Below are 9,762 nucleotides of genomic sequence, written 5' to 3'. Positions count from 1 at the left end.
CAGATCAAGATTAGAAATAGTGCTTTAGTGATCGATGTTGGTGCCATTTCTTCTCTTGGAGGAATAAGAGCTACTTTTGAATCAACATAAGATTGGTGGCTAGTTTAAGTTGCTAAATAATGCTAATATTCATTTCATGTATCGTAAGGATATCAAAATCTAAATTACATAAACATTTAAATTTTATGAATTAAGAAAAAAAAAAGCATCCAGAGATATCCTCTCATAATTCCCTTATTATTCATACATGTCAAAATGATATTATATTTTATTATTCATCATTATTAAATAAAATATTATTATAATTAAAATGGAATTTCCTAAATTTTGGTGGAAATTTAGTCATGCCATTTTTTTATTCAATTAAATAAAATACCATTTAACGCTATTTTTTTATAATTAAAAATAGAAGTAAATTTAATAAAAGATATGAAAAAAATAATGATTTTAATAATTGGATGCTAATGGCCTTTTCTTTAAATGTTTTGTGGGATTTGTTCCTTTTGTTTTTTTTTTTTCGTCTAACGGTGAACGTAGGGACAAATAAAAATAAAAAATTTGTTGGAGGAAGAGGGGTAAAAAACTAAACTAGTTTAAGAGTTGCGGCTATATCTGTCTGTGTGATGTTCAAAGCAATTGAGATGTAGAGGACATATCTTTTTGTTTTGAATTCCGTGCAAATATGAGTAATTTTGTCATCTGACACATGATATTAGAATCTGTGTATAGGACGGCATTCAGTGACAGTGTGACACAGGGGAGTCCGGTGGAAATAACGTTAAATTGAAACACGGAACGTTGCCTTCGGTAAAACCTTTCGCATCAAGTGGGCAGCTCCAGATGGAATATTGGAATCCACTTGACTATTAAAATCCAGCTCAATGATATTTGGGTTCCGGAGGCGCCTATAAATAGCCAACTCCCTCGAGGGTACACACAAACCGAGACAAATTAAAGAGTTAGGGAGCAAGAGAGCGAGGCAGAGAGTCATGGGTGGCTGGGCAATTGCGGTCCATGGAGGTGCTGGTGTTGACCCAAATCTCCCACCCCAGCGTCAAGAGGAAGCAAAACAACTCCTCACTCGCTGTCTCAATCTCGGCATCTCTGCTCTTCGCTCCTCTCTTCCTGCCATAGATGTCGTCGAACTAGTTGTAGGTTTTTCTTTTTCACCTTGTTATTCTGCGTTTTCCATTTACGTTATCTCTCGGACCAAAAAAACAACGCATAAAGGAATTAATTTGGCCATTGTCAAACGACGTCTGGAATTGAGAACCAGAATGGAAGATATAGGTGTTCATCTTGTGTTTTGATGTGTCGTGTGACAGGTGCGAGAACTGGAGAGTGACCCCCTGTTTAACTCAGGGCGTGGGTCAGCCCTGACTGAAAATGGAACGGTGGAGATGGAAGCCAGCATCATGGACGGCCCCAAAAGGAGATGCGGAGCCGTATCGGGTCTGACTACGGTGAAGAACCCCATATCACTGGCCCGCCTTGTCATGGACAAGTCTCCCCATTCCTACATGGCTTTCGCTGGCGCTGAGGAATTTGCCCGGCGACAGGTGAGTTTCCCATTTTGGCATTTTCTTCCAACTTGGCCTGAAAAGAGAGCTGCCTTAGCACACCTATGGACATGTGTGCAAATTAGTGCACACGCGTTGTGATATATTGACAGTGGGTTTTTTAGGGTGTGGCGCTGGTGGATAACCAATACTTTATCACGGAGGAAAACGTGGGGATGTTGAAATTAGCGAAAGAAGCCAACAGCATCCTGGTACGTCGGATCTCATCATTATGTACATATCTATGATCTATGTGGGTGAAGCAGTAAATCTTAAGCCTGTGTGGTGCTGGATCAGTTCGATTACAGGATCCCAACCGTTGGATTGGAGACATGCAGCGCGGGTGCAGCATCTGTGGAAGCCGCGTTGCAGATGAATGGTCTTCCTATCAGCGTCTATGCGCCAGAAACGGTGGGGTGCGTTGTAGTGGACGGACAAGGGCGATGCGCTGCGGGAACTTCCACCGGTGGCCTCATGAATAAAATGAGCGGTCGGATCGGTGACTCGCCTTTGATCGGGGCGGGGACCTACGCCGGTGAACTTTGTGGTGTGTCTTGCACTGGAGAAGGAGAGGCCATTATTCGCGGAACCCTGTCTCGTGATGTGGCGGCTGTGATGGAATACAAGGGCTTAGGCCTCCAAGAGGCTGTGGACTTTGTCATCAAAGAGAGGCTTGATGAAGGGATGGCTGGAATGATTGCGGTTTCAAGAAATGGTGAGGTTGCCTACGGGTTTAACACCACTGGAATGTTTAGGGGCTGTGCCACTGAAGATGGGTTCATGGAAGTTGGTATCTGGGAATAAGCTTACGCTGTGGTTCGATCAATGAAGATGCTTAATTTCATCTCAATAAGGTGTAATATTAGGTATTAAACCACATCAAATAAATTGAAAAAATCGAAAATCGCCCAATTTTCGTGGTACCAAGGCCTGATGGTTGTTTCAAGTGAAAGGCATTACCAATCTTGTCGCTCTTGTGTTGACCAAATATCAGGTGTTTCAGGAAGGGGGAGTTTGTGCGGACCCATGAAAATTGATTGAATTCGTAGCGCCTGTGGCATATTTAATTTGTCTGATGTCACAGAAGTTGGTTTCCCTGGGCAATGCCGTGGGCTCCATCCACTGTCCTCTTTTATAATTTCATTGGAACAAGCTTCCAGCATCGACTATGTCCAAAAAATATTCATTGGATGGCAACATATGGGCTTCCCACTTATAATTTCAATTATAAAATTGTTATGAAGAACTTTAATTTCCATTTTCAATAATATTTCCATGAATTATGAAAGTATATAATTTCAATTTATAATATGTATAAACATATATAATACAAATTCCATTTTCAAATTATATTAGAGAATATACCATGCCGGGATTATTTAATTTTATAAAATCTATATGGATTACTTATAATATAGCTTTGCTATGACATGACAGTGAGTTAATTGAGTATTAAGCCTTCTTTCTCTGGATATATATTCCCGTGTTACCTTGTTTCATTACTCGTCAGAAAGATGTTTCCTCTCCCATAGTCTTGTGATCAAAAGATTTTCGACATCCTCTTAAAGGTGTCATCGAGTTATTGTATCTCGATGATGGAATTGAGCTTCCCAATATCGAGTATTTTAAAATTGATTTGATGATCTTAATTTGTCGAGATGAAATCAACATAAATCAAATCCATTTCCCTGAAGATGAGAGGCAAGGAAAACAATTAAAAAATGGGTAAGAAAATTTTCCTACTCTCTTAAATTCTCACTTTCGCTACTTTTTTCACTTCTCACTCTACTTCACTTTCCCTTCGAATTTCTGACACCTCAGTGGATTTCCTTTACAGAAACATATGCAAAGCATGCGTTATGATGTTATGTTTGATAACACAAGTGACAAGACATACATTATTTTTTCGCTGCTCTTTCAGCGGCTGCCATTGAAAATTAATGTGATGAGTTTCAATGCTGCAACGTACTTACCCTGCTTTCCATGTGCTGCCCTATATAGTCAAACACGTTCCTCAACAAGCTGATTAAGGGAAGTGGAGGACTTCCACACTGGCAATGGCAGCACAAAAGGGCAACAGGTAATTCTTTTACCGCATGTATTTGAAGCCAAATGAAATAATTTAATTTCATGACATTGAAATAAAAAAGTTTAGTGCATGTTAGGATATATTTTTATTTTGTTAATAATAATTTTTTTATTATATAAAATATCAGAATTCATATAAAGAATAATAGATAAATATTCTAACCCCCCAAAAAAGGAACAAAAGGCAGAGTATGGTTTATGGTTTATATTTTAAAAATAATTTATTTACAATTATTCTAAAAAACTGTTTTTTTAAAAATTGTTTTCGAAAATAGCGTCTAAGTTTTTGTTTATTTACTTTTATAGAAATTCTTATATTTAACTTATAAATTTCTATTTTAAAAATAAAACAATAAGAAAAGAATCATCTTTTTTCTTTTTTTTTCTTTTTTTTGATAGGGTAAGATATGGAAAATATAATACTATTATTTTATTCTTATTTTTCTTTGATTAATTGTTAATATTAGTTGTAATTTAAAAATGTATAAATCTTGCTTATGAAATATCTAATGGGAATGAAAAACTAAATCATTTTGAAATAACTATATTGAACAGGATCCTCACTAAGCTAACGAAATAGGGATTAATCAATGAGAATAGGCACGTGGGAACCATCTCTGGATACATGAAGAGAAGCAAAGCTAGTACTGACTTCTGTCCATAAAGCATGCGCACTCAGCTTTTGTTGAAGTCAAATGACTCAAATCACGGTACAGTGGGATTCGAGGGCTCTGCTTTGAAGGTCATTTCTTTGTTCACATAGGAATTATTGCTTACCTTTACTCAATTTAAAATCCCCTTTTCTATATGCTGGAGTAGCATGCTTGGTGGTGAAATCGCAACATGAAAGCGATTCTATGGCCTTAAAATTTTAATTTCAGCCATTAGAGAAATCTGAACTCCCCTTTTTTAAGAATAAAGAATCACACAAACTTCTCATTAAACAGGAGGAAAAAAAAAATGCAATTCAATTAAGAAAAACCCCATTTTATTGCGGAAGGAATAAGAGTGCTATTTTCCCAAAACAGTGATCCTCAATAGATCTGCATCATGGATTGAACATGGCCTTAATGTTAAACTTTATTTTAATTTCAAGTGTTCGGTGAAACAAACGTGTTGAGGTAACACGAGAATACCAGTCATTTCGTGGATTTGTTACCGGAGATGGCATCTTTTGCTGATTGGAAAGCGTGCGCTACTACAGCAGATGCACTTGCTAAGACGCTTCCTCCAGCGCCGGTGCCAGAACCTCCATCATCATGAGGCTCGTGAATCACCTGCACGTGCTCCTGCTTCGGTGCTTGGTCCTTGCCTGCTGGTGACTGGTGATCTACCGTCTCCACCTTTATCTCCGCTGCTCCTTCTAGGTTTACCTCTTCAGTTCCCTGCAAGCATTTTCCACCAAAATTCATTTTAAAGAAAAAAGAAATACGAAATAATTAATGAAATAGATAAACAAAAGGAACAGCACAAAGATGGATCAATCCCAATACTTTTGAAGTGTACATGGTTGATTCTTGCGGTGCCACTGATGGATGCGGGTCTCCTGATCTTTCTCTCATCAAGCGTGCATATGAATCCTGGCAAATATAGGTGGAGCCATCAGCTGGATATGGACGGGTGGTGTATGTCGTGGCAAACCCTGGCTGCATCATGGCCTGGCATCTCAAACAAGAGGACACCTGGATGATATCTCATTTATACGCGTTCTTATTCGTGGTTTTTCTAATAAATACTTCATTATATTCATGTTCACTTTCTGACCTGCTGCTCTTTTTGCATAAATTGTTTTAGTTTCAATATATAAGCTGGAGTAATTGGAAAATACAGCTCTTTTACTAAAACGTAATGGGCATTCAGGAAGCTAATTAAAGCTATCACAAATTAATGGTTCCAAGTTACAAGTCAATGCGGAAGTGGATAAAACTGGATGAAAGGCATCCATTTTAATACTCACCGAAAAGGGGGAAAAAATAAAAAATCTTCACACAACATGGGAAATTTTGAACAGTAATTAAGCAACGTCTCAGAAATTTGGATAGCAAATTCAAGCTTGTTCTACAACTCGAGGAAAACAAACTCTTCAATGGCTGGTAGATTCCCAATTCTTGTTAATGCTTCCCTGCTGGGCTCCTCATCTACACCAATTGTCATTACAGCCTGTTTTCGTGGTGCAGTCCTCCCAACACTCATGAAACTCACATTGACGTTCTCCTCACCCAGGATGCTTCCCACCTTTCCAATTATACCAGGTTGATCAACATGCCTCAACAGAATGAGGCTCCCTTCCAGACTCACATCCACCCCAAATGATCCAACTTTGGTCAGATGAGGTTTCCCATCTTTCACCCTTCCTTCCACTTTAATCTCACCAGACTCCGAGATAGCACTGGCAAATTTCGACTCCACGTTAGCAATTTGTACCTGGATAAACTCAAGCGGGTTCTCCGGTGAGCCATCTAGCACCACTCTTTCTTCTGTTATCCTCAGTCCTCTCTGCTTGGCAGTGAAGTCAGCATTCACCAAGTTCACAAAAACGCTGGAAATAGGCTCAATTAGACCCTTGGTGACCATAGCACGCAACAAGCGAGTGTCAAGATCATCTGGACCCCGGGAAGAGGCATATGTCACCTTCACTGATCTCACACCACTTCCACCTGCAACCAGTTGCACAGCCAGGCGGCCAAGCTTCTCTGCCAGAACAACAAATGGCGCAAGTGCGGATAAAACCTGTGTAATAAAAGAAAACCTTTTGAGTTTGTCCAACATAACATTTGAAGACTATACATGCGTAAAGGGATTTTAATACATACAAATATCGTCATGACAATCAAATGTAGAAGGGAACTGAATTCACATAAAGGGAGTTGAAAACTTTCTGCTAGCTATTATTCAGGGTATATGAATGTTTCCCAACTCAATATCATGAATAAATTATTACATGTGGAATCAGATTAGCATTCAAACATTCACTACCCAACAGAAGATGCTGCAGGACACAGTAACGAAGGATGAATTAAGAAAATACCTCAGCAGGAACCATGGGTGCATTTACTGCAGTAGCAGCAAGCTCCCCTTTTAGAGCCCCAACAACAGCTTCAGCTATTTCAATGGCCACTCCTTCCTAATTGCAACAAGCCGGCATTGTAACACTAGAAAACTAGAAAAGATAAGTAAATGAGGCATGACTATAGACAAGCAGAGGTAGACCAACCCACCTGTGCCTCCGTTGTGCTGGCACCAAGATGTGGAGTAACAGTCACATTTTCATGCTGCACCAACTTACTATCTTTTGGTGGAGGTTCTTCAGTGAACACATCAAGCGCTGCCTGTAAGAAATGGAAATTATCACTACTTGCCTCCAGGGTTGTATTAATAAAGTGTTATTGATTACAAAAAAATAAGAACCTGAGCGACAATCCCTGAATCCAAGGCCCTTATTAGAGCTTCCTCATCAATCACACCACCACGAGCGACATTGACTATCCGAACTCCTTTCTTCATCCTTGAAAAGGACTCATCATTGAGAATCTTGGATGTAGCAGGAGTGAGAGGCATGTGCAATGAAATAAAATCTGCAGTTGATATGGCTTCTTCAAAGGTCACTAAATTCACACCAATTGCCCGGGCTCTGTCTGCTGGGGCATATGGATCATGTGCAATCACATGCATGCCAAGCCCCTTAGCTCGCCGAGCAACTTCTGATCCAACCTTTCCAAATCCCATCACAGCAAGGGTTTTTCCAACAAGTGACACACCTACATACTTACTCCTTTCCCACTTCCCTGCACGGATCAAAAGCCCACTACACTAATAAGGGCTTCAATCATTGCAAACAACATAAAGCTGAAGTCCCAACAGGATTTTCTTAAAAAAAAATAATAGGCTGAGTCAGATGGTAAGCATCCAACCAATATGAACAAATATTAGGTGCCTAGCATGAATGATTTACTGAAAGTGAGAGACAGACCTGGCTTCAAGTCAGTGCACTTATTTTGAATTGTGATAGCAGAAATTGTGGATACCACCACCCCGCCCACCCCTCCCTCCCTGAATAGCTCTTCTAAGTTATTCCAATGTCACACCACTGCCCATTATTTCATTCTGTTCAAGGCTGATTAAATTCATATTTTAAAACTGGAAATTTATTATATATCATTGTACAGAAAACAGACAATCAATATTCCACACACCCTGTAATTACAAGATTTGAGATCACTAATCACCTTCCCAATTCGAGCTCTATAAATTACAGCCAAATAATCATAAACTAGCAATCAGGTTTAGAGTTTTTCTTGACCGTACAACATAATGGATAAGATATATCATGAATTGCTAAAAAAAAGACGACCACAACAGAGTTAATAACCAACGTAGGCGAACTGCTCGAAAAAATGTCCGAATAAAAGAAAATGCCGTAAATATCTTAAAGGGAGATCACAGACCGGCTTTGACAGAAGCGTCCGCTTGGGCGATGTTACGCGCCATAGCAGTTAGAAGAGCAACCCCATGCTCAGCAGCCGCAATAGTATTAGCTGTTGGGGCATTAACAACAAGACATCCATGCTCCGTGGCGGCCGAAAGGTCAACGTTATCAATACCAACGCCAGCCCGTCCGACAACCTTGAGGCGACGGCCGGCGGACTCGAACACCTCACGAGTAACCTTAGTGCCGCTCCTGACGATTAAGGCGTCGCACAGTGAGATCTTGGTACAAAGCTCCTCGGGGCTCATATTATAAGAGCAGTCAACGTTGGCGAAGCCCTTGAGGAGTTCGAGACCCGCTTCTCCGAGCTTCTCTGCGACGAGGACCGTGGGCTTTGCTTCCATCATGGCCGTCACAACCACCACCAACGACTTGGTTGTTCTGGAAGAGACCCGACGGCCGACGGCGAAGGAGACGGTGGAAGGGAGAGATGCTTGCCATGAGAGAGAATAGGACGGCGATGTTGACTTTCTCAGAGATGGTGGGAAGCTGATGAGATTGGTGGAACAAGAAGCCGCCATTTCCACTTCTTAGCACTCCCCGCAGTCTCCAGGATTGGAGGAACTATTAGAATGACACGTGATATTTCCTGGCTTTACGGTGCGTCTTGATTAATTAAAAAAATGTGACACGCCCCTAAACTAAAAAAATCGGATTTTCAAAAATAATTCTATACAAAAAGTCAAAAACACATTCCACAAATCCAATCTCAAAAAATATTCTTCCCACATAGTTGTTATTGACTTATTGTTTGTGGTAACAAAACTCCATTTCAAAATTCAAATATAAAAAATGTTTTTTTGCTTTAAGAAATAAAATAATGAAATGCATGTGTTATGCTTTCCTACTTTCCGCAGTTGTTTCACATCATTAAAATCATGCAAATGACCGTAACAAATAATTAAATTTTTTGAAAATATTATTATCATTTTAATTTGGATTTTCCTTTTTTTTATTCCAAAGTTTGGTTAAATAATTGTTTTTTTATATATTTTTATTTAAAAAGACTTGTGATTTCCATAAAAGAAAGGAAAAATCAAAGTGCATTCCTTAAAAGGTGTTGCAGCATAAAAAGATAAAATCATTCCAGCATTACTCTTTTTTTTTTAGAAAAAGGAAAAATTTATCTATGTTCATAAAAACACATAGAAAATTATCTCGACATGAATTCAATTACAAGAATTAAGACAGTATTTTTTGTTGTAAACTGTTTTGATCTAGACTATTGAGAAGATGACACGTGTATTAAGAAAATGTATAAATACTAAGGAAAAATTTTAGAACAGGTTAGATAAAAAAAATCAGTATAACAACAATATGTGATGGTTTAATTTCATAAAAATAAACTATATGAATATAAGAAAGAATTATATGTAAATATATAATAGATATAATGAAAAATAACTACATGTAAATTAAAGAGATTACGAAAGAGAGAATACAAATACAATATTTTTATGATAGTTTGGTGCAACTCGACTTACATTTACTTTCCTCTAACTTCAATCTCAAGCTTAAGGTTTTACTAATCTAAAACTTTCAAACTAAACCTTCAAGTAATATAATTGGATTATGATTCCAATCAACCGACTTTCAGCTTAAAACACCATTTATAATCTTTGCGAGATA

The 9,762-nt window shown here is 38.6% G+C and overlaps 3 protein-coding genes across 4 annotated transcripts; 1 reads left to right on the top strand and 2 right to left on the bottom strand.

Moving 5' to 3' along the window:
- The first annotated feature begins 885 nt into the window (after window positions 1-885).
- LOC100248834 (probable isoaspartyl peptidase/L-asparaginase 2-like) lies at window positions 886-2,482 on the top strand. The gene is made up of 4 exons (XM_002284970.5): window positions 886-1,151; window positions 1,326-1,559; window positions 1,685-1,771; window positions 1,857-2,482. Exons 1-4 carry the CDS (start codon window positions 990-992, stop codon window positions 2,361-2,363), a joined length of 990 nt encoding a protein of 329 aa, XP_002285006.1. The 5' UTR covers window positions 886-989; the 3' UTR covers window positions 2,364-2,482.
- A 2,136-nt stretch (window positions 2,483-4,618) lies between these two features.
- On the bottom strand, window positions 4,619-5,317 carry LOC100264228 (uncharacterized). 2 transcript variants are annotated; one of them, XM_059734673.1, is made up of 3 exons: window positions 5,141-5,317; window positions 4,784-5,032; window positions 4,619-4,690 (listed from the first exon to the last, which is right to left on the bottom strand). In XM_059734673.1, the coding sequence occupies exons 1-2, from the start codon at window positions 5,300-5,302 to the stop codon at window positions 4,787-4,789; spliced, it is 408 nt and encodes a 135-aa protein (XP_059590656.1). In that variant the 5' UTR covers window positions 5,303-5,317; the 3' UTR covers window positions 4,619-4,690; window positions 4,784-4,786. The 2 variants fall into 2 exon arrangements, with proteins under 2 accessions (XP_059590656.1, XP_002283016.3); XM_002282980.4 differs by having other exon boundaries at window positions 4,619-5,032.
- Window positions 5,318-5,480: 163 nt separating this feature from the next.
- LOC100259056 (D-3-phosphoglycerate dehydrogenase 3, chloroplastic) lies at window positions 5,481-8,750 on the bottom strand. Its single transcript, XM_002282986.5, has 5 exons — window positions 8,093-8,750; window positions 7,056-7,432; window positions 6,866-6,976; window positions 6,676-6,771; window positions 5,481-6,377 (listed from the first exon to the last, which is right to left on the bottom strand). The coding sequence occupies exons 1-5, from the start codon at window positions 8,652-8,654 to the stop codon at window positions 5,706-5,708; spliced, it is 1,818 nt and encodes a 605-aa protein (XP_002283022.1). The 5' UTR covers window positions 8,655-8,750; the 3' UTR covers window positions 5,481-5,705.
- Between the last annotated feature and the right edge of the window lie 1,012 nt (window positions 8,751-9,762).

Source organism: Vitis vinifera, chromosome 18, assembly GCF_030704535.1.
Source record: "Vitis vinifera cultivar Pinot Noir 40024 chromosome 18, ASM3070453v1".
Lineage (NCBI taxonomy): Eukaryota > Viridiplantae > Streptophyta > Magnoliopsida > Vitales > Vitaceae > Vitis > Vitis vinifera.
The sequence above is the reverse complement of the archived record's forward strand: the minus strand, read 5'-3'. Positions and strand labels throughout refer to the sequence as shown.